The sequence below is a fragment of the Alternaria ethzedia genome (genome assembly GCF_023757985.1).
Source record: "Alternaria ethzedia strain BMP 0044 chromosome Unknown scaffold_1, whole genome shotgun sequence".
Lineage (NCBI taxonomy): Eukaryota > Fungi > Ascomycota > Dothideomycetes > Pleosporales > Pleosporaceae > Alternaria > Alternaria ethzedia.
The window spans coordinates 1774434-1796496 of record NW_026056194.1 but is presented as its reverse complement, the minus strand read 5'-3'; the positions used below and the strand labels follow the sequence as shown (position 1 = coordinate 1796496).

Sequence of the window (22063 nt, the reverse complement as noted above, 5' to 3'; positions counted from 1 at the left end):
GAGCATACGGATTTGGAGGCGGGTCTTGCGGCGGTTGGTAGGCTTGGTAGGGGTTGTGGCTCGGGTTGCTCTGGCCTTGTTGGTTTCCTTGGTCCGCCCACGGGTTGTCGTTGTGGTTGGAGGCCATGACTGCAATCTGTGTACTGCTCGATGTTCGTGTGATAGGGATTTTGAGGGTTCGAAAAGGAGTGCAGCGCGCTTGTTTGGCAAGCAGGAAATCTTTGAGGCTCAGGGCTGACTGTTGGCTGACGAGTACGTGAAGGCGCGGTGGACGATGACGTACGCTTAGCGCACGTGCCTCTTCGCCCCGCTTCGACCAACAGAGGCCAGGCGCGTACTTGCTGCGAGGTCTAGAGAAACTTCGTACACTGGGCCACGGGTCGTATGTCAAAACTACGTTGTCAAGACAGTCGCCTCGACTCCACCACCATTGTGCTCCGTAACCATGTTCAGGGTGACAAGTAATCAGCGCGATGAGTGCAAGGAGCCTCGCCGGAAGCGGACACCCCTTGCATAACGCGGGCTGCTCCTTCAAGGTGCTTCTAAAGTACTATATATGAGCAAGCCAGGTAGGATGCGTAATTGTATCTTCATATTCACTGTATGAGAACACGTCCTCTCCATCGTTGCAGTCATGGCAGCGCTGAGCTTTCAGCCCTTTGTCCTCCGTTTGTTCAACGCGCCACTAGGTGTTGACTTCCTACGCAACTTGAGTGCCAAGATCTCACCTTTCTTCGACTGTGAGCGCGATCGATTATTTGCGTATATCAGTGATTGTAAGAGGAGAAATTTGCGGCGAAAGATGAGAGAAAAGAGGCTGGAGGACAAAAGGCATGGTAGGCGATGTTGCGCATCTTGCTCGCCGTGTTGAACAGGCTAACAACATATTAGAGAAGCAGCAACAACGCGCCGAAGAAAAGGAAAAACAGCAGAAAAACAATTCATGGAAAGAAAGGAACCGCGAAGCACAAATGAAACTCAAAGCCAAGATCTTGCAGAAGAAGAAAAGTACCTAGGTGAGTCCATGTCCAGCGGAAAACCATCGCCTGTGACGGTCATACATCAGCAAGATCATATCGTTGACTCTCGGCAGGCGGTAGTCATACCAAAACTCGTTAAGATCTCGACTTTCGTGTCAGATGGCGTTATTGTTCCTAACATTAACCCGAACACAATGGATGTACAGACTGCGCTCAAAGTTCCAAAGACTCCAAGGTTATTCCAAAGCTATGCCAGTCGCTCTAACATGTAGCCAATGTCTTACTCCGGGAGGTGGGAGGAGTAATGATGAAGATACATTGTTTGCTCGTACACACAGGTAGAGTCGGAGGAACTGTCTCCGTATCACATCGTTCTGCGTCTCTCGAGTTCAATTCCGTTGGTTCTCTCCACGTCTACTTAGCAACGTCAGTAGGTGTAAATGCAAAGTATGATGGAACGACGAACCCAGACTCTTGCATCCCCTTGCGCTTCTACTCTTTACCAGATGCCATAACAGTAAACCGGTCGGTGGGCACGTTCCGAGTAGCGTGACGAACGCAATGATGGCTTCGGTGGACCAGGAAGGCATGTTGACTAATACTCGAGATTGATTGAGGTATGAAGGTAGCAAGGTATCAAGATAACAAGGTATCAAGACAACAAGATATATAGCAAGGATCTAGGACCCTCTGTAAGTGTTGAAGAATCTCAGTCGGTCTAAATGCAAGATCATGGCATCAATTGTATACAAGTCAGGTTCCGCATCATTGGCTGAAGAGGGAGGACAGCATCACGTGGCATGTCTCGGTACATGTATATCTCTGGTTTTGCATGATTGGTTGGTCAGGCTATGTCTTGCATGCATAACACTGGAATTGAGGCTAGCTCAGCATACTCAGGTTTCGCGTGATTGGTGCACTCCTGTTCAAGCCGACCACGAAACCGACATATAAGGATATATCTTTCTCTGCACCGTCACGCACCTTCTTTTCTTCACTCTGCATTCCCGCTCCAGATTTCAACTTCGGTCAGCTCTCAACTTGAGCGGTGACCACTCCCCCTTTCCACCACGATGGCGAGAGTACTCGCAGGACGGATTCCCGACGAGGTCTGGAACTCTCACAAGCTTGCTATTGGCGAGCTGTACATTGGAGAAGACAGAAAGCTCTGCGGTCACGAAGGCGTCATGGACATCATGACGAGGCGTTACAGTTTCTCGCCCAGGTATGCATGGATTCAGACTGAATACACTGCATTAGGCTGATTTTCGCACGGTAAATCGCAGTACGAAAGCAAGATTGCCTCCTGGGGTATGCGCAAGAAGATCACTGACAAGGAATGGAACGCGATCTTGCCTCGCGTACAAGAAAGAGAAGAACGTGGTCGACAGACACATATTCTTTTCAACGGTGTTCTTGTCGACGGGAAGCGTATAGGAAGAGAGCTAGATCGCCGCCGTTCCAACTCCAACATGCGCCAGGGTTTTGTGCAAGGTATGGAATCCCAATACATGCTCTCATACGACTAATCCAAAATAGTTGTGGACCCTGGAACTCCTCCGGGCTTCACAATACAATCGCCCCCAAACACGGCCAACACACATGAGGATGAGATCATGTCAGAGCCGAGTCCTCCGCCTCTTGATGAAGCTTTTGATGGCAGTCAGAGCCAAGGGTCAACGTCTCAGACCGCACCCATTAAGACAGAGCCATTGCCGTCAAGGCTGCGAACAAGAAGGTCGCCACGATTTCCAGCGAAACTGTGGTGTAGTACCAGTGGGTCCGAAGTGTATTGGCTTTGGGCCTGTTGTGCATGTAACTCCGACGGGATGAATTCGGTGAAGATGGATATAGGTTGTGGATACTGTGGCAATCACTGGCGTTGCGTTCACTGTGAAGTGGTGGGTACATGTGGATGTGGGAAACGCTACCGATGAAACGGACGCCATGTGAGGCGGCTCAGCGCTCTTTACCTTTACGAGGTAACAAAGACGACGCCCAAGGTAGAGCTAAGTAAGTTGGTCAGTCACCCCAAAGATGGTAGGAAGAACTACAAAATTTGAGAATTGACTGCTGCTCGACATCTTACGAGTGAAGTTACGTCTCATCCTTATCCTGAACAGCCATAGGCTACGATGCAACGTATCTACGCAGGCTCTTCAGTCTTTGCCCGCTTGCCCTCCGCACCGCCGTCATCGACTTCCAGTTTCCTCTTGCTACTACCGGCGTCACTTGACGCTGATGCTGCCGGTGCAGGCGCTTTGACCTTCTTCTTCACCATGCCCGAAACATCATTTGCGCTCTTGGTGGCTTCTGCAATCTTTGCCTTTTGCGTCGCTGCATCTGCTCCCAACAGCCCACCGAGCAGTCCCTTGAACACCGACGAGTCGATGCTGTCGAACTCCTGCTTATTGGGATCTGACTTGAGGTCCACAAGACGGGTCTTGAGATCCTCGAGCATGCCCTTTTTGTCTTCGATGATGGCTTGCTTCTCCTTCTTCTGCTCTGGCTTGAGGGCGTCGGAGCTCAGTGCTGCCTCCTCCTTCCTCAGGCGCGCTTCCAGACTTTGTATGGCGAGATCAGTCTGCTCAGCAGCCTCTTTCCGCAGGTCCCAGTTTATGCCATCCTCATCCTCCTTCCCTTGTTCCTTCTCAGCGGACGCATCGGTTGTTTGTCCAGTCTGGTCTTCCCGTACTTTTGAGACAGATGCGAACTCAAGCGCAAGGGAAAGCGAGTAGTGGGCTTCTGTGACGTTCTCGTGCTCGAAGGGGTATAGTTCCTCTTGCAGGGCGAGCGCTTTGCGGGCGTCTGATATGGCGTCGTGGAATCGTTCGTTCTCTAGCGAGATCTCGACGAGGAAGCCGTGGCAGTCCGCGATACGCTCCTTGATGACGCGCGCCTTCGGGCTGAGCTCCGCCTTGCCTTTGCCCTTGTCTGAAGCGTCTCCTTCTGGCGCGTCTAATTGTCTCTCATACAGGACGCGGGCTAGCTCGAAGATCTCGTACGCGTTGCCGAGGTCATCATCGTCCTCCTCTTCTTCACCATCCTGCATGTCGTCGTCTTCATCCTCGGAATCAGTCCAGTTCTCGTCGCCCTGAAGCTGGAAGAATGGTGTCTCCCCTGCTGCCTTTTCCTTTGGCTCGGGCTTTGCGGCGCTCGAACCTTCACCCGCCTCGGCTTTCACGGCCTTCTTTGCCTTTGGCTTCTTCTTCTCCTCTTTTGCCACCTTGTTGCCTAGAACATCGCTCTTGGCGACTGCCGACCTGTAGAGCGCGCGCCCGTAGTAGAAGAGGAGCTCGGCGTTCTCAGGCGCCATCTCGCCGTTGAGTTCAGCTTGGATCTCGACAGCATCGGCGTAGTGTTCGGCAGCGGCGTCGTAGTTCTTGGTCGAGTAGTGGATAGAAGCAGCCTGCGACAGCTCTCCCATCTTCTCTTTCGTTCTGGGCATGTCTTCAGTCTCGGTGACGGTCGCGAGCGGTTCAGTGGCAGGGTCGGCCATTGCGTGGGATTTGTGGTGTTTGTGTGATATATGCAGCGTATGCGACACCGATTTTAGAATTTGCAGGCCGTAAGAGTAAGTGTGAAGGATGGTGAGTGTCGTGTTTGGGCAAGAGGCTCGGTGGTTGCTAGGAAAAGTAGCTCCGTCTCTAGCGCGAAATCGCGCTGGAACGCGTCGCACGCGTAAAGTGGAATCCCATGCGCGCCCATTACCACATTGCGACAACACATCTTCACCTTCACCGCACCCAATATGGCCACCTCAAGAAGACCCGAAAAGCCCTCGGCGGTACCCTCAGATCTCATCCCGTCCTCATCGCCAGCGTTCGGAACCCCGGTTCATCCCATCAATCCCCGCAGAACCGCCCCAATACGCGCCCCGCCTGCACTCAAGCCAGTCGGCAAGTCCACTGTTCTCCCTATTCTGCTTCCTCCGGCGACACTACGACCGCTCGCATTTCGAACGTTCACCAAAAAGCACAACCTCACCCTCACATCTTCCGCCCTCCAAGCACTAGCAACGTTTGTAGGAAAGCACTGTGGTTCGGGATGGAGAGAGGAAGGCCTGGCCGAAAAGGTCTTGGAAGAGATCGCCAAGAGCTGGAAGAAGTGCGGTGGTCAGGTCATCGTCGAGGGCGACAATGAGACCCTCAAGGGCATACTGAAGACCCTTGAGGGCTCTATGAGTGGAGGAAGGGTAGTGCAAGGCTCAAATCTGGGCAGGCAAAGCAGCTTCAACTTTGGGCCTGAGATAGCCGGCCAGATGAATCGCCCAAGTATTGACACCAACAACAGCTTTGGCATGTCCAGCCTGGAAGTAGAGGACAAGGAAGAGGAAGAGGATCTTCTGAAAGATCCACGAGAGTGGATGAAGGTCATTGGCGCGTTCGAGCAGCCAAAGTTGATATACAATGCCACTCAGAAACATTTTGAGAAGTATGTACCAGTGTAGAGAGAACGGAGTGTCTACTAACCATGCCAGGTCTGCCAAAAAGCCATCGCTGTTCCCAGATCCCTCACACAAGACCGAGCTCTTCCGTCAGCGCTACCACATCGTACACCAGCGCATACTCCGCAACGAGACGTTCCAAGCACCTACCTTCTCTACGGCTCGTTCTGCTACCCTCAACCGGACGGGATCAATCGCGACGTCACAAATGAACAGTATCACTCCAATTGCCAACTTGCTTGGTCGAACCGGAAGCACGCATTTGCTGCTAGGCATGCTCACAGTCTCGGCCACTGGTGCGCTGTCACTCTCAGACCTCACAGGCACAATCACGCTAGACATCCAACACGCCCGCCCAATCCCCGAGAATGGCGCATACTTCGCACCAGGTATGATTGTTCTGGTCGAAGGCAGCTACGAAGAGGACGCCGGAGCTACATCAACTCTAGGGGGCAGCGGTGGTATTGGTGGCACAATAGGCGGCAAGTTCCTTGGTTTCTCCGTCGGACATCCTCCCAGTGAACGCCGAACAGCAACTTTGGGTGGCGCTGAAGAGGTCGACAAGAACAGCTTGGCTGGACCAGCGTTCGGATGGACAGACTTCTTAGGTGTTGGTTCCCAGCGTGCGACCGGCACCCGCATGAACAAGATTGCATCAAAACTCCTTGACCAGGAAACAGCGCACAATATTGTTATAGCCTCAGACCTTCATTTGGATGTTCCATCGACGTTATCCGCCCTCCGCACATTATTACGCACATACACTCCCGATCCCACCGACGCCCATCCAGTCTACCCTCTCGCTATCATCCTGATGGGAAACTTCAGTTCGAAAGCCAGTCTTGCAGGTGTGCCAGGAACAGGCAGTATCGAATACAAAGAGCACTTCGACGCACTTGCCTCCGTCCTCGCCGACTTCCAACCTCTCATTGCACACACTACCCTCGTCCTCGTCCCGGGCGACAACGACGCCTGGCCGAGTGCATTCTCAGCCGGCGCCGCTACTCCACTACCACGAAAGCCCATCCCAACAATGTTCACAAGCAGAATCAGGAAGGTGGTAGCCGAAGCCAACAGAGAGATATGGGGCGCAGGCAAAGCAAAGGGTAAAGAAGGAGAAGTAATTTGGACGTCCAACCCCTCACGCCTGAGCTGGTTCGGTGTAAAGGGCGAGATGGCAATTCTAAGAGACGACGTCGCCGGCAGGCTGCAAAGACAGTCGATAAGATTCAACAAGCCACCAGCCGATGTAGACGACGAGATGCCATATGCACCAAGTCATCAACAGCAAGAAGCAGAGCAGCAAGACGCCATGGATCTCGATCTCAGGATGCCGCCACCCCGACCACAGCAACAGCAACAAGATGTTGATCTTGATACGCAAACAGCACGTGCGCTCACGCGGACTATTCTTTCGCAATCACATCTAAGTCCCTTCCCGCTTTCGGCGCGGCCGTTACACTGGGACTTTGCGCATACGCTGAATCTCTACCCGTTGCCAACAAGCTTGGTACTAGCGGATAGCGAGGCGCCGGCGTTCGTGGTGAAGTACTTTGGCTGCACGGTCATGAATCCGGGGAGTATAGATGAGAGCGGTGGAAGAGGAAGGAGAGAAGGGAGAGCGCGATGGGTGGAGTTTGATATTAGGACTTCGGCTGGTACTGTGAGGATGGAAGGGTGATATTAGATAATGTGAATGTTTACGATCTTCTTTTCATCGGCGTTGCTGTCTTGTACACACAGGGACCACCCCATCCAAGGGAAAAACTGGACAGATACCTCCACGAAGTATATTCAAAAAAGCTAAGAAGACTACATTGCCTTGACAGTTCCGTTTTTTTTTGTAATGTCGACTTGAGCGTACCTGTTTATTTTCTCCCTTGCATAAGGCAGGATTACAGACTAAATGGATGTATTGTGTTGCGTGTCTACGCACAAGGATACAATGTCTCAACCTAGACCATGCGGTTACGACAGAGATGCTATTTGAAACGTCAAGTATGCAACGCAAGAGTTCCATTAGAAATTATCTACATCGGTTTCCGCTCTTCCGCTCCATCCATCCATCCAACATAAACACACATCAATTCCAACCAAGTCATGTACAAAGCTCAAGCTCTTAAACTCAAAAAAGCGAGGGGTATTGCGGCACACGCGCACGTATGCCGTAGCATCACTGAAAGAGTCCGCCCTGCCTGTACGTAGTAAAAAAGTTAAGGAAACTGGTATCATTGTTCTTTTCGAAGAGCTCGTCGGAGCCAATCGAGCGCTGAAAAGGAAAAAAGGAAGACTGGACAGAGGTACAACACAGAGCGTAGATGGAATACAGGAAATTGGTGGTCGTCGTGGTTTTGGGCTCAGAGGCGTAGGGTGGGAGACTGAGACAGTGGGGGTGAGGTAGATCGATGACAGGTCAACAATTTGTTTGAAACACGGATAAAGGAGGCAATGGAAATGTGCGAGCGGCTCGATGCGGTGGACGACGAGTGTTCGATTTTGTGGCGTTTGGCATGCACGGTGAAAGCCCCTGGGTTGTCTTGATGTTTTCTCGCAGGTCTACAACAACGCGAATTAGCCTTTAGCTAAACGCACTCAGTCGTTGAGTCCGAAAACCCGCCTTAGGCCTTGGAACTTCTTCTTCTTTCCGCTCCTGCCGTAGGAAACCGACCGGCCCTGCGCGTCCACGATGGGTGCCGATACGTTAGAGACGAGGCTGGCACGGGTGGCGAAGCGAGGTCTACGAGGCGCGACACCATCCGAACTAACGGGACGGTCATCAGTGCCGATGGCGGGCGGAAGTGGCCATTCGGGAGTCTTTCGACGTTGCAGCTTGGGAGACCTCTGAGGAGAACTGGGTGTCGGGTCGCCGAATTCCTTGTCCTCGTCGATGGGTGTCATAGGGTGAGTCATGTCGCGGTTGCGTTGCGCGGGTGGCATGGGAATCTCGTCAGGCGCTGGGATGTTTTGCACAGCCTGGGGTTGCGCCTGGACGGCTTCTGGTTGAGCCGTAGTTTTCTTCTTTCCCAGACCGAAGAAGCCACGCTTCGCCTTAGCCTTGCCAGCAGCTCCAGAGGACGAGGGCGCATACTTGCTGTCACGTAAAGAGCCAGCGGATAGGGCTGTACCCTGTGCGCCGGCGTTGCCAGTGGCGCCACTGGTTGTGTTCGTCGCTGGTGCTGATTGCGCAGCCACGTTTGGCGTCTCATCGTCGGCTTCTTCTTCCAGATCTGTGGAGTCGCCGTCTTCTTCGCCTGCTCTCCTAGGAATCCCTCGTACTGGCGCTAGACCTGGGGGCAGGGTGTAGTCCAGAGGCTCGTCATCATCTGAATCATCAAATCGACTCTGGAAACGAGACGGCCGAGCGTCGTCATCTTCATCGCTTGAATCAGCGAACCGACTCTTGAAAGGAGCTTTGATGGCCTTGGCAGGTGTTGCCTTTGGCTTTGATGGCTTTGGTGGCTTTGGCTGCTTGTTAAAAGTAGGCATTGGCTTCGCCTGCGTAGGCGACGAAGGACGCACATCAGGTCCTTTCCGGAATCTGCCCATTGGAGACAGAGATCGGATGCTGAACTTGGAAGATCTGACTGGTTCTGGGGTAGGAGAAGAGGGCCGCATAGACCTTCGCATGGCGGGCGACGGTGATCCTGGAGGAGAGATTGCGCGAACTTGCTTTGGCGCTGGAGCACTTGCCCGCATGGTAGGCGCAGGTTCTTGCCTCATTGAGCCACGCATAGTGTACCGCCCACCTTGTTCCCGTCCGCGCTTCCTGACACGCTGGAAACTGCTTGCAGACGCGTCTGAGTCACTGTCGTACGTAGGTGCTGGGGCGGCCATCGGTTTCGTGGCAGGCGCGCTCTGTGGTCTTCCCTTGCCGACAGCAGCAGCAGGCGGGATGTTCTTCTTCTGAAGAGCACCTCGAGGTTTGGTATCCATAGGTACCATGCTGTGTCGTGATGCTGCTAGACCCATGTCTGGCGCGGGTGAGGGATCAGCTGAACGCATGCTCTGTCGCATTTGAGGCTGTGCTCTTGAGGCTGCAGCTGGAGGTCCGCGCATACTCGATCGCATAGTTGTACCCATCTGAGGTTCGGCCCGTGGAGCCGCGTTCGGACCTCCTCTCATGGTTCGCTTCATGTGAACCTCCGGAGTATCTTCCCTCGGCGCCGCTGTTCGCAGCGATGTCTTGTTCTGCGGTTCAGCTGAGCGCGCCGACTGCGGTGCAGGGCTCTTCTTCAAAGCGGACTTGAGAGGTTTTGTTGGTGTCCGATCGGCCGATGCAGCGGTTCTTGGGGGTGGTATAGTAGTAACCTTGCGCTCTGGTGTGGTATCCGGTGTATACTCGCGTGTAGCAGATGGTCTGGATCTTTCTTCTGAGACCGGAGCTTGTGTGACTCGAGAGATCACTTCCTTGGCATGCGATGCTCGCTCGGAAGGTACTTGGGTCTGCTCCGATTGAGAGTTCGGCTTCTTCAGAGACGCGTTCACACCACTCCAATGCTGCTGAGCAGCGTTCCAGTCTTGTGTCGGTGTAGTGTCTGAATCGCGGTTGTCATCCACAGACGTGTCTACCTGGAGCTTCGATGTAGGCTTGTCCGTGGAACTTGCATTGGCATACTTTGAATGCATCAAGCCAGAAGATGCCGGCACGACCGGACTTTCCATAAGTGCATTGATGCTGCCGAACCCGCCTTCGCCATCGGTGAGGTCTTCATAGGCATCGCTGTAAACGCTGCTGTCATCCTCGGTAGTCTCGTCGTCTTCCTCGGTCCGTGTGAAAGACTGTTGCTGTTGACTCGTTGAGTCCTGGTCGGGCATAGACGTGGTGGACTTGGTTGGAGTGGGGGTGACTGCGCGTCGGTCGGACTCAGGAACATCGTCGCCCCAACCCCCAGGTATCGCCATGTTCTGGTAGACAGGTTCAGGCCTCTCGTATGGGCTAGGGGTAGCAGGCTGGAGTGCTATGTTGGGCACCTCAACGATCTGTTCCGTGATTGGAGCTGCTGCTGCTGGTGTATCCTCCTGTGACGTAGACAGGGACTTGGGCTCTGGAGCAGGGGGCTGCTTCGAGGCCTCCATAGGCTTATGGGCGTCTGAATAGTCACTTGAGTCTGACACATACCCACTCCCTTCAACGGAGGTGACTTCAGGCGGTAGAGGGCTGTCTTGTCCGTGCTTCTGGGCAAAGTCTTCGGCAACGATGTTTCCGAGCGCGACGTCGCTGGAAGCGTTTGAAGTCGGGAAGGTCTCGGTAACCTTCTCAGCCATGTTCTCCTGCGGTCGTCGCTCCTTCTCGCGTATGCTGCCGAACGATGGTAGAGCAGGGCGTGGCTTCATGAAGTCTTCGAACTCGTCCTCTTTCTCTGCTATGGGACTCCACTTGGACGCACTGAGACCTCCGTGAGGCTGCGCAACTGTATCGACCTGTGTAGGTTTGCTTGGCAGTACCGGATCCTCCTCGAAACTAACACGCACAGTTTTCTTCTTCTTCCTGCCTCCATCGTCAGACGCGGTGTCAGATGCATCGCTTGGGGCAACTTTGGCAAAGAGACGTCCGTTAGAAGCAGCTGGCGATTCGCCGCGGCGCGATACTGAAGGCGAGCTCTTCAAGGCAGATTTTGCAGGAGACACTGAGCGCGGCAGCGGGTCGTGTTTGGTGCCAGCAAGTTCGACAGCTACAGGCGCAAAATGGGCAGTGCGTGGTGGGCTCAGTGAAGTATGCCGATCATGCGTATCACGAAGACTGCCACCACCAATAGAGCTTCCAGGTGTCGAGTTGGCTTGAGCGGCGATGCGAGGGTAGGAACTGTCCTGATTGAGAGCGAATTTGGGCGAAGGCACCTCGTCCTCATGGCCAGCTATAGTGCCATATCCAGAGTCGTCCAACCTGCGACTGGTGTTTGCCTGCTCCTGAGGTGGGAAGTCGGCATCAACGAAGTCGTCAGAGTGTCTCGTTGCTGTAGCAGCACTGGGTTGAGGTTCGGGTGTGCGCGATACAGCTATAGGCTCTTCTCTTCTCTGTGGTGCTGGCTGTTCCTGGCGAACATAGTGGCGTATAGGACTCGGTGAGCCGCGGCCCATCTGGTTCTCTGGTATGTGGACGGAGTGAAATGTGTCGGCATGCTGTGACACGAATTGTCGCGTGGGCTCGGGCTCGGGCTCTTCGTGCAGCTCTCGATGACGGGCCATGGCATCCTGCTTGTGGATGAACTTGCGCGTCGAAGGGTCGTAAATGGCATCCGGTGAGTTCGGATCGACGGGTCGAGGGGCTTGTCGCGGCACATAGGATTGCGTCTGTACAGCAGAGCCAGATGGCTTGGCGCGCATACTGCCACTCGACAGTCTTGCGCCTTGCAGGCCCTGTGAGATCTGGTGTGTCTTCACTGGGCGCTCCGAGGCACTCTGGACCGACCGTTGGGCGTTCTGGAGGTCGTAGCTGGAGACACCACTGGACGTCTTTGGTCGCGATGTCGAGGCCATGCGCTGGACGGCATCCTGATTCACCACAGGGCCGCCAAACCATCCTTTGCTCGAGGGAGGCGAGGGATTCTGACGCGTGCCTACGGCGCCCGGGGACATTGGGCGGGAGAAGTTTACGGATCGCAACGCGTCGTCCTCCTCGGACACCTGGGCGAGATGGCTGGCAGGCCGTTGCCCTCTCCCAGTAGGAGCGGCGCCCCTATCCAGGCTGACACCTCTGCCTCTACCTCCTGGCGCGGGTGACCCTCCACGGTAAGTAGGCTCGAGGCTGGACGCACGCCGATGGACGACGCTGCCCTGCTGCTGCATGTTCTTTGGCATTGGCGGAACCGGCGGCGCATCTGCATCCGCGGGACTCCCTCCGCCGGGCGATGGCGCGCGAAAGGAGCGCTCCGTCATGGATCCTGAGCTCGACTGCCGGCGCAGGGGGGCGGGCTGTTGTCGCGAGACGCTGCCGTTTGACGAGAGCGAGCCGCGGCGGGCCATGCGCTTCGTGACTGTGTCGCCTACGGGCGTCGGGGTCGTGACGTGGGTTCGCAGGGCGGCGGCCGCAGCCGCCGACGAGAGGTCGCCGTTGGATTCGGCATTCTTGATGAAGGCCTTGGAGGCGGCGAGCGAAGCGGATGCGCTGGGCGGAGGGGCTCGCTGGGGCTGCATGGGCGGCATTTGTTAGCATCGCGTCGCCATACGCCTGCGGAGCGCGCCAGGAGGTTTGCGCGCGCACCGAGAGAGCACCTACCGGATTCGACGCTGCCCGTCGTCGCTTGCCGAACATGGTGGCGGTGGTGAATTAAAGATTACTGCAGTTGCGGCTGGCGCTGCATTGCCGTGTGGTGCGATGGTGTGGTGGCTTTGGAGATGCAGGTGCAAGGGTCGTCTAGATGATGTCACGCCTGCGGCGGAACCGTGCGGGCTGGGTGAAAGAGTGGAAAGCTACCTGCGTCAAACCGCCAAACGAAAAACAAATCACGGGCGTCTCACGTGTGGAAGGATTGGAAGGGTTGGAAGTGCGAGAAGGGCTCCGAGATGCATCTGGGCCGAGTCGACTTGTTGTAGCTAGCAAAACAAGTAAGAGGATCGTCATGTTCCCGGACACCCCAAAGCTTAGGTCGGACGTGTTGGCGCCGCAGAGGCCCGCAAAGCCTCGCGCCGGCGCATTTGCATCGTCACAGAAAGTGTCAAACACCTCACCGTCTCAGCTACATGGTCAAACAAGCACGCATGTCGGGGGTGAGGCTGTTGCACGCCCAGGGAAGGCGTGGCTCGACGCTGCCAGACGCAGTCTAGACGTAGCCCAGAAGAGACATGCATTGATTGTTTACGTTGTCTCTTCACCCTCACGCCGGGTGCTTACTCACATCCATCATCGCAAACGCGCACGCACTTCTCCTGAGACTCTGCCGGAGCGGCAGCAGTGCTTTTCCACGAGCCTGTTTCCTCTTTCACGCGCCGGCACTTTCACGGTCCCTGATTTGTACCTCTCCAGCTAGTAACAACCCTGAGCCCCAACACGATTCTAGCCAGTCCTCATCTGGCGCCACTGACGTAGGCGATATCTCCAAGAGCAACCGTCGTAGCGCCGGGCGCCGGGCGCTTTGTGATTCGCGAAGCTCTTTCAAAACATGCGCAGACGTCTACAGCGTTTGCCTGCCAAACGTCGCACAGGCACCCATGTCCAGTGCCACGAACTGTTGCGACACCATGTCGAATACAGATCGATGTGATCATGGCAACGTGGAACGCGCATTCTTGCGCAAGGCCATGTGGACTGGGATCGACGAACTGGCCCACCCAGAGCTCGAGAAAGATCGCCCAGACCGCACATCTTTTCCCCGCGCTAACTGCTAACATCGTGACAATTGACCAGCACTGCCACCCCCCGGTTCATCATACAGAAAGCGACCGAGTGTATACTTCATCCGTGCGCCTGCCCTGCTCCATCTGTTTTCCGATTTGCTTTCATCTGAGACTCCATCAGCATGGCATCACCCGCGTCGCGCCTGCCGCCTTTGCCATTACCAGACGGCATCGTCGAGAACTATGTCTACTGTCCATCAAATGGCATCACCTTCCACACGCTCGAAGCTGGGTATACTCCCCAACGCGATAAGCCTCTCATCATCCTGTGCCACGGCTTTCCAGAGCTTGCCTTCTCTTGGAGGAAGGTCATGGTGCCCATCGCTGATGCCGGCTATTATGTGGTAGCCTTCGATCAACGTGGCTATGGGCGCACAACCGGATGGGACAACTCTTCGTTCCCTAACACCAATTTATCGCAGTTTGCTCTGACCAATGTCGTCCGCGATGTGGTTACACTGGTTAATGCTCTGGGTTATCGAGAGGTTAAGTGTATCGTCGGCCACGACTTCGGCGCTGTCACTTCCAGCATGTGTGCTCTGATGCGTCCAGACCTCTTCAAGAGCGTTGTCATGATGAGTCATCCTTTCAAAGCGCCTGCACAGCTGCCATTCGATATAGCCCACGGTGGCGCTCGCGAACCTGCGCCATCGCCTGACATACACGCTGAGTTGGCAAAGCTGCCCGTGCCAAGGAAGCATTACAAGTGGTATAACAGCACTAGTACAGCCGGGGTCGATTGGATCAACCCAAAACAAGGCCTGCACGCTTTTCTTAGGGGGTATCTTCATGTCAAGTCAGCCGACTGGGGAGACAACTCACCACACCCTCTCAAGAGCTGGACGGCCGAGGAGATGGCCAAAGTGCCCAATTACTACGTTATGCCGTTGCACAAGTCAATGCCTGAGACTATTGCTGACATGATGGCCAACCAAGATAGCTCGGCGACTGAAAGATGGATGTCTGACAAGGACCTCGCAATCTACGTCCAAGAATGGTCACGGACAGGCTTCCAGGGCGGTCTCAATTACTACCGAATCACCACTGATCCACTTCTCCAAAAAGATCTCGAGCTATTTGCGGGCAAGACGATCGAATGTCCAAGTACCTTCATATCAGGCGCGAGGGATTGGGGCAATTATCAGCAGCCTGGGGCCCTCGAGGCCTATCCCGAGTCATGTTCAGACTTTCGAGGGATCCACTTGATCGACAACGCAGGACACTGGCCCCAACAAGAACAGCCGAAGAGAGTCGTTGAAGCGATATTGGCGTTCGTCCGCTATCTTTAAGTCAACTGCAGCTGCGGCGTGTACGATGCTTGACAAAATGTGCGATTCTCCCAACTTATCAATCATGCGGCTCCCGATCGTCCGCATATTTAAAATCCGATTACAGCCACCAACAAAGGGGTTCCTTCCGTTTCAGATCAGAGATGACCATCTTGTTGAGGCTGCTACGCCGCAATTCCTTCTCATCTTCGGTCGGCTAGAGTTGCCGCCCGTTTACTCGCCGTTACCCGAACCGAGGCCGGCAGTCAGGTTCGTAGTTCAGCACGACTCGAAAGACTCGTGATATGCAGTATTCCAAAGCTTCGTCGTAGTCAAAATCCACTACTGTCGCAAACAGAGTTAAGTGATGCAACATCAGTACACCATCGCAGCAATCGGAAGGAAGAAAATCAGGCTGAATACCAGTCTAAATTTCACAACTTCTCCACAGTAAGTACATACGCGAGCTTCTATTCTCAAGAAGACGGAAGGTACATATGCATTGCATCGACGGCAAAGACTGCCTTTGCGGTTTGTTGAGCGAGAGGATTTGAAAAAGGCTGCACAATGACATTGTATTTAGCTGCTCGAGCTAAAAGTGAGTACGTCTACGATCGCTTAACTGCAGGCAGGTGGCGTGGGTATCCGATTCCCCTGATCTCGCATGCAGCTCGCGGCAGTGCTGACTCGGCGCTAGAGCCTATTCTTACCAGGTGCGCTTAGCATATCATCGAGCATCAACGTGCAGGATCACACTTGTCTCCTTATGAATGAACAGACGGCAGGATGGAAGGGATTGCAGTGTATAAGATGACGGGACGGGCGGAGGGCATTGTTGTGTGCACAGAACTTTCACTACCACGCAGAAATGACCGCCTCTCCTCCTTCAGCCGCTTCGTCCCGTACTTCATTTCTTCCCTTTACCAATACACTTGCAACCCTACGTCACTTGGTCAAATGCTGCCGAGAAAGCACGCGATCGCCACTCACTCATAACACAAGTGATCAGTCAATGCGTCCAACGGTCCACGCAATTGAGCAGTCAGACGCATCACCTAACTTGCTCAAAGGCTCGCTCAACCAATCTCCTTCCAGCTCCTCTGTATCGAGCGTGTGCGAAGATGGGTACATCAACAAGAATCTCGCTATCACTCAAGTTACACCCATCGATTACCAACCCGAGACATCTCCAGAGATATCTCAACAGCTACTTGACAGCGACGCGAAACACCACATACGCAGCCGCGAAGATACTCTCGATGCTTTGAGTCCTCTAGATCAGCCATGCAATCGATCAGCGCCGCTTCAAAAACATTCTCCTCCGACAGAATATATAGAGAACTATACAGCGCCACTGACGAAGCTAGCGGACGAGAAAGATATCGGCGTTGTGACAACAGTTACCATGACTTCACAATTATCGTCATCGATGCTCTCGAAGCCAGAGACCACTTTTCGACATCGAGTTCGGGATGTCTGCCTCCATTGGTTCACAGCCTACCGGATACTCATCGGGCTCACCTTCGCTGTAAACATCGCGGTGCTCGCTGTCATGGTCAGAGGAAACCGTCACGACCATCTCGGCCTCTCTGGACCCCTGATCGCTGCCGCTGCCAACATCTTCGTCGCCATTCTCGTACGCCAAGAAGATCTTATCAATGTCTCCTTCTCCCTTGTAGCCAGAACGCCCGTAAGCCTACCATTATGGCTCCGGAAGATAATCGCAGACTTCCACCACTACGGCGGACTACACATCGGCTGCTCCATATCATCACTTCTATGGTACTGCTACTTTGTCTTCTTGGACACCAACCACTTTCTCGAACACTTCGGGCAGCGCATGGCTTCTGGTTGGATGTGGGCCGACATTATCACCTGCTACGCCTTCCTCACAGCCATCTTGTGCATCTGCGTACTAGCGCATCCACACCTGCGCGTAAAGTTTCATGACGCATTCGAAAAGACACATCGCTTTGGTGGATGGATAGCTTTATTGGTACTGTGGCTCAACGCAGGTGTATCGAGCCGCAACCCCGGTAGTCCACCGCTGTACGCAAACGCCGCCCTCTGGCTGCTAGCCGCCACGACTTTCCTAATAATCCTCCCATGGACGCGTATACGCCGAGTGCCGATAACTACCGAACCCGTTTCTAGCCGCGAAGTCAAGGTTACCTTCCCGTACAAAGACATGCCCTACACGTCCACCACGCGCTTCTCGCTGAGCCCCGTCCTCGAATGGCACGCCTTCGCCACCGTCCCGTGCTCGCCGTCCCCTGACAACCCTTTCGCATACATTGTCATCTCTCAAGCGGGTGACTGGACAAAGGCAATGATCAAGTCTCCACCGACACACATCTGGCTTCGCAAACCCGCCGCCAAGAACTTCCTCTCTTTCGCTCCACTCTTCAACTCCCTGCTTCTCGTGGCTACGGGCGCAGGGATTGGCCCATTACTCTCACTCTTATGCTCACCTGCGATTGCGCAGATGCGCGAACAGGGCAGACAGGTTAGGGTCATGTGGTGCGTGTATGATCCTGATGCGGCGCATTGGCAGTTCGTCCAGGATATCATCCGTAATGTGGATCCCGAGCCTAAGATCTTCGACTCGCGCGAGGGGAGACCTGATCTAGCGTTCGAAGCTGAGTTTATGAAAGAGCAGTGTGGATTAGAAGCTGTGATGGTAGTAAGCAACCCGGCGGTTACGAGGGAAATTGTTGAGGGAATCAAGGCAAAGAATGGTGCTGCATATGGCGCGGTGTTTGACTCTTGAATGTTATCGTTGGTTTGTTCTGGTGAGAGCATGGATATGCTCTGCTTTCTTGGTTGAAGGTTCTGTTGCGCTTTTCGGTTATGTTCACTTCGGCTTTGGCTTCGACCTTAGCCTAAGAGCAGGCTCTTCCGTCGCAGTAGAGCTGCGATTACATTCTGTATTTGTATGAACACTTCCTGAATCGGGTTTGGATGATAACCACACATGCACATTGTCTGTAACGTCGTGCGACGGCTCCTTTCATTTGTAGTAAGACTGTTAAAAAGTTCATTGTGTATCAGTTCACCATTGTCTCTCACGATGTCAAAGGTAGAAGCAAATGAAGACTAAAAATTACAATTTAGAAGTACTACTACTACTATGGTTGCTACTGAGTATTAGAGCCGCCATTACAAGTCACCAGTTCTCTCGATACAATAGCAGTCTTTACATGACCTCAACAACAGCGGGGCCAGCGATGATGGTGTCATCGGTAGCGGCAGTGTTGCAGCTGGTAAGGACAACGTAGCTCTGGCCAGCAATGCCCTTCTCGGGAACGGTAACCTCGAAGCCACCCTCAACCATGGTCGCCTCAACGAAGACGGGGCCGGTGACAGTGATGAAAGCGGCGTAGACCTTGCCGTCAACCTTGTAGCCGGAGGTGGCGAGCATGACCTTGCTGCCAGCCTTGATCATCATGCTACCGTCAGAAGCGGAGGCAGCAAGAGTAGGGAACGCCTTAACGGGGAGAGGGGCGTTGGTCTCGGGGCAGGACTTGATGAACTGCGCAGCGAGGGTGTAGACCTCGTTGTAGCTCAACGGGTTGTCGAAGGGAGCGGGGAAAGGCGAAGCACCGACGGTGTTGCGGATGTATGCCGAGTGGCGGGCCTCAACAGTGAGGATGGAGCCAGCGGCAGTGAGGTAGGTCTTGGACATGATGTCGGCGGCAGCACCGAGGTAGGCGCTGACACCAACGCCCTCGAGGACACTGGCAGTGGCAAGGAAGGACGCAACGTCCTTGTAGCCGAAGTCGTAGGTGCAGGCCTCGACGGGCTTGGCTCCAGCAGCGCTGAGCGCACCGGTCAAGAAGGAGACGTGGGTCTCCTCATCGGAAGAGATGGTCTTGATGCGGTTGTAGGCCTCCTCGGAGAAGTTGGCGGCCTTGAAGTCCTCGACGGTGAACTTGGCGAGGGCCTCGCGGTAGAAGGTGTCCTCGAGGTGCTCGAGAGTGAGCGCGTAGTTGAGGATGACACCGTCAGTTACGCCATCAGCACGCTTGATGGGGGATGCGGTGGAGACAGCCGCAAGAGCAGCGATGGCAGCGATGGTAGACTTCATGTTGATGATGGAGTTGAGTAATTAAAACCGAGTAAATCGAGTGTGAGGAAAGACTGTAGATGCTCAGAGTAGTGAACTTGGTGAACTGTGAGATGCTTCTTTCAATCCAGCGGCACCAATCCTGTCTTATACCTCCCGTGTCCATTACTCCAGGCCTCTTTGTCTCCGCCTCAATCTCCCGTAACCACCTCCATCACAAAGCTTACTACCCCTCTTCCAGCGTTCGCCCGCACCACCTCATCATCTCATCTCCCAAAACCTATAAGCTAGGCACAATACATCCCGTAGACGGACATGCTTCCATCCGGCGCCAGTCGCGATCTCACAGCCCAAGCTGCCAGCACCCCCGATCAGTCTAACCTGAATGACTCCAACTAAGGCCGCCGTCAATCCCAAATCAGGCCGAGACCAACGATCAGTGTTACCTGATCGAGCACTGCAGCAAGGGCTGTTAGTGTGGAATGAAGGAGAGTGAACAAGTAACAAGGGTCCAAGGGCGATGTTCCCCGCAGAAAATCGCGGTAAGTTGTTTAGTCATGTTTGTGTACCACGGAACCTTCACCATCCGGACTGACGCTAGTGCGGTTAAGCTCCAAAATGACGTCGCGCTACTGCAAAACCATACCAATGCCGACCTAGTGCCTAGGTAATCTTGACCTTTTTAGTCAGGGGAGCAGGTTGTACAATTGTCATCTTTTGACTACATGTTTTGCGGAAGGTTTTTCTTCCTTCGCTCGCGGCGACCGTGGCTTGGGTGAGATGCAGATCTACGAAGGATAGACAGGGGAGGTTACGATGGTGCTATGGAAAGGTGAGCTTCCGAGGGGCAATGTCGGTGGGAATGACTTGGTGGACGGGATGGAGAGGTGGGTTGTTACGTGATGTGAGCTGTACGAAGGAGCCTAATTGCTAGAGAGGCTGCAAACTGAATGCGCCTTCTGCTTTCGTTGTCTTTCCTGGAATTTTGACAATCAAAGAGTCGCTGATAGGTCAGCTCAGTATTCCAATAACGGTTCTTTCTCTGCGGAAATTCACATCTGGAAAGGTATCCAAGACCGTGACCCCGGAATCACCACCGTTAGTACAAACGCCTCCAAACATCGCAAACGGAACTTCCCACCTCCACATTCTTCCATGCAAATTACCCTTGCCTAGCCAGGTACAGACCATGCGTTGATCTAATATCTAGCCGCCCTCTGTCGACGGTAAAGTCTGTCTCCGTACTTTAGCCCGTTAGTGACACCTTGAGTTCAGATTAGTTTGGTCTAGCTGCCGTGATGTTTGTTGTCGCTGCGCCCTTGCTAACTTGTTTGCACGTTGATCAACACTCTCTTCGCGGGATGTATGGCCGATGAGGCGGAAAATAGGCGCGGGAACGTGATCAACTGTTTTCTCGGAAGACGTTTGATCCGATCAGAGTTGAATTCGTCGACCGGGTTTTCGGCTTGAGGGTTGCCACTTGTGTTTGGAATGGAGGTGGACTAGTTGGTAAGTTGTGGATGTGACTGGTAGCTTGTTTGGAGAACGGACGAGGCCGTATGCGGAGTATTGGTTGGTTGACGCCAGTGATAACTGCCGCGTTTCGATATGTCCTTAGGTCGGAATTGAAATTAAGAGATCTAGGGAGGTGAACTGTGCGCGTGCTCGAAGGCGATAGGTGATGGGATGAAGTACAAAGAAGGGTGTCGAAGGTCGTTCCTTTTCGGATTCCTTTCGCTTCTCCCTCGCTTTCCTCAGAGTTGACATATAATCACATCTTACCAGTCCTTCCCGATCGATACAAAACACTCAAACGTCTCGTACCTTCAACACCACATCACCTACACAATGAAGTTCTCTACCTCTTTCGTCGGCGCCGCCGTCTTGCTTGCCAGCACTGTCTCTGCTGCGTAAGTCAACCTTTATCCCTACCACTCCCACCTTTATCCCCTCTGCCCAACCTAAGCTCACTCAAACTAACACTCCTTATAGCGAAGCCCCAGCCGTTACAACCACCCTGACCGCCAAGGCCGGCTGCCCCTCTGCCGCACCCGCCGATGTCATGGTAACGCGCTCCGCCGTCGCTGTACCATCTTGCGCCGCCGGCGCCAACGAGACCAAGCCCAGCATCGTCACCATGCCTGGCTACGGAACCGGCATGATGGGTAGCGCCACAGGCACAGGAATGATGCCCGAATTCACTGGAGCGGCGTCGGCGAACATGATTAGCGGTGTTGTTGTTGGTGTGTTTGGTGGATTGGCTGCTGCGCTCATGGTCTAAAGTTCTTGCGGAGGTGGATCTCGACGTGTATGTTGGCGATGTGGGATGGAGTTGAAGAGATGTTTGGTGCTCCAGTGTCTGGTGCACAGACATGGAGGTTATAAGAGCTGTGTTTTCTAGTCAATACCTTTTCGAAGAGATGGGGAAGATGATAGTATGTAATGCTAATAGTGGTTGGGAGAATGTACAATGACTTCTCGGCTGGAATCATAACCGTTGTCACACATGAAGCACGTACCTTCACTAAGTTGCCGTGATCCTCGCTCCATGGATTCTCCTTCTCACTACCTGCGAGTGACGGGCATGTAGTAATCATCCCCGGTGGGTCCAGCTGACGCCATCCTCCATACCCACATGAACACATACCCGCCGTGGAGCAAACTTTGACGCAACTCCATGACGCGGCCCGGTAACGTAGACTCGACAGACTTAAAAGCCAAAAGGATACATCTCTTGCATTTATATTCCCGTACATGTCCTATCTACAATGCTCTTCACATATTTTCGTCTCCGTAGCCTACAAAGCGCGGAGGAAAACGCAGCACAAGACCTTCAGACCTTGACAAATCCACACACACAATAGCCAGCCGGTTTCATCACATCCCGGTAATCGTATATATACACAAGTAGAGGGCTCCTTCCCTCATGAGATTATCCAATGTAAAGTACCTAACATGTCTCGATATA

General features: G+C 53.9%; 7 protein-coding genes across 7 annotated transcripts; 4 read left to right on the top strand and 3 right to left on the bottom strand.

The window, feature by feature from the left end:
* Positions 1-3126: 3126 nt before the first annotated feature.
* On the bottom strand, positions 3127-4479 carry J4E87_000582 (uncharacterized protein; the record flags this gene model as incomplete). The annotated part of the gene is made up of 1 exon (XM_049372237.1): positions 3127-4479. The coding sequence occupies one exon, from the start codon at positions 4477-4479 to the stop codon at positions 3127-3129; it is 1353 nt and encodes a 450-aa protein (XP_049238371.1).
* Positions 4480-4731: 252 nt separating this feature from the next.
* On the top strand, positions 4732-7108 carry J4E87_000581 (uncharacterized protein; the record flags this gene model as incomplete). The annotated part of the gene is made up of 2 exons (XM_049372236.1): positions 4732-5414; positions 5461-7108. The coding sequence occupies 2 exons, from the start codon at positions 4732-4734 to the stop codon at positions 7106-7108; spliced, it is 2331 nt and encodes a 776-aa protein (XP_049238370.1).
* A 911-nt stretch (positions 7109-8019) lies between these two features.
* J4E87_000580 (uncharacterized protein) lies at positions 8020-12679 on the bottom strand (the record flags this gene model as incomplete). Its single annotated transcript, XM_049372235.1, has 2 exons — positions 8020-12555; positions 12644-12679. 2 exons carry the CDS (start codon positions 12677-12679, stop codon positions 8020-8022), a joined length of 4572 nt encoding a protein of 1523 aa, XP_049238369.1.
* Positions 12680-13883: 1204 nt separating this feature from the next.
* On the top strand, positions 13884-15050 carry J4E87_000579 (uncharacterized protein; the record flags this gene model as incomplete). The annotated part of the gene is made up of 1 exon (XM_049372234.1): positions 13884-15050. The coding sequence occupies one exon, from the start codon at positions 13884-13886 to the stop codon at positions 15048-15050; it is 1167 nt and encodes a 388-aa protein (XP_049238368.1).
* A 1384-nt stretch (positions 15051-16434) lies between these two features.
* Positions 16435-17799, top strand: J4E87_000578 (uncharacterized protein; the record flags this gene model as incomplete). The annotated part of the gene is made up of 1 exon (XM_049372233.1): positions 16435-17799. One exon carries the CDS (start codon positions 16435-16437, stop codon positions 17797-17799), a length of 1365 nt encoding a protein of 454 aa, XP_049238367.1.
* Positions 17800-18225: 426 nt separating this feature from the next.
* J4E87_000577 (uncharacterized protein) lies at positions 18226-19116 on the bottom strand (the record flags this gene model as incomplete). Its single annotated transcript, XM_049372232.1, has 1 exon — positions 18226-19116. The coding sequence occupies one exon, from the start codon at positions 19114-19116 to the stop codon at positions 18226-18228; it is 891 nt and encodes a 296-aa protein (XP_049238366.1).
* A 1827-nt stretch (positions 19117-20943) lies between these two features.
* Positions 20944-21376, top strand: J4E87_000576 (uncharacterized protein; the record flags this gene model as incomplete). Its single annotated transcript, XM_049372231.1, has 2 exons — positions 20944-21005; positions 21088-21376. The coding sequence occupies 2 exons, from the start codon at positions 20944-20946 to the stop codon at positions 21374-21376; spliced, it is 351 nt and encodes a 116-aa protein (XP_049238365.1).
* Between the last annotated feature and the right edge of the window lie 687 nt (positions 21377-22063).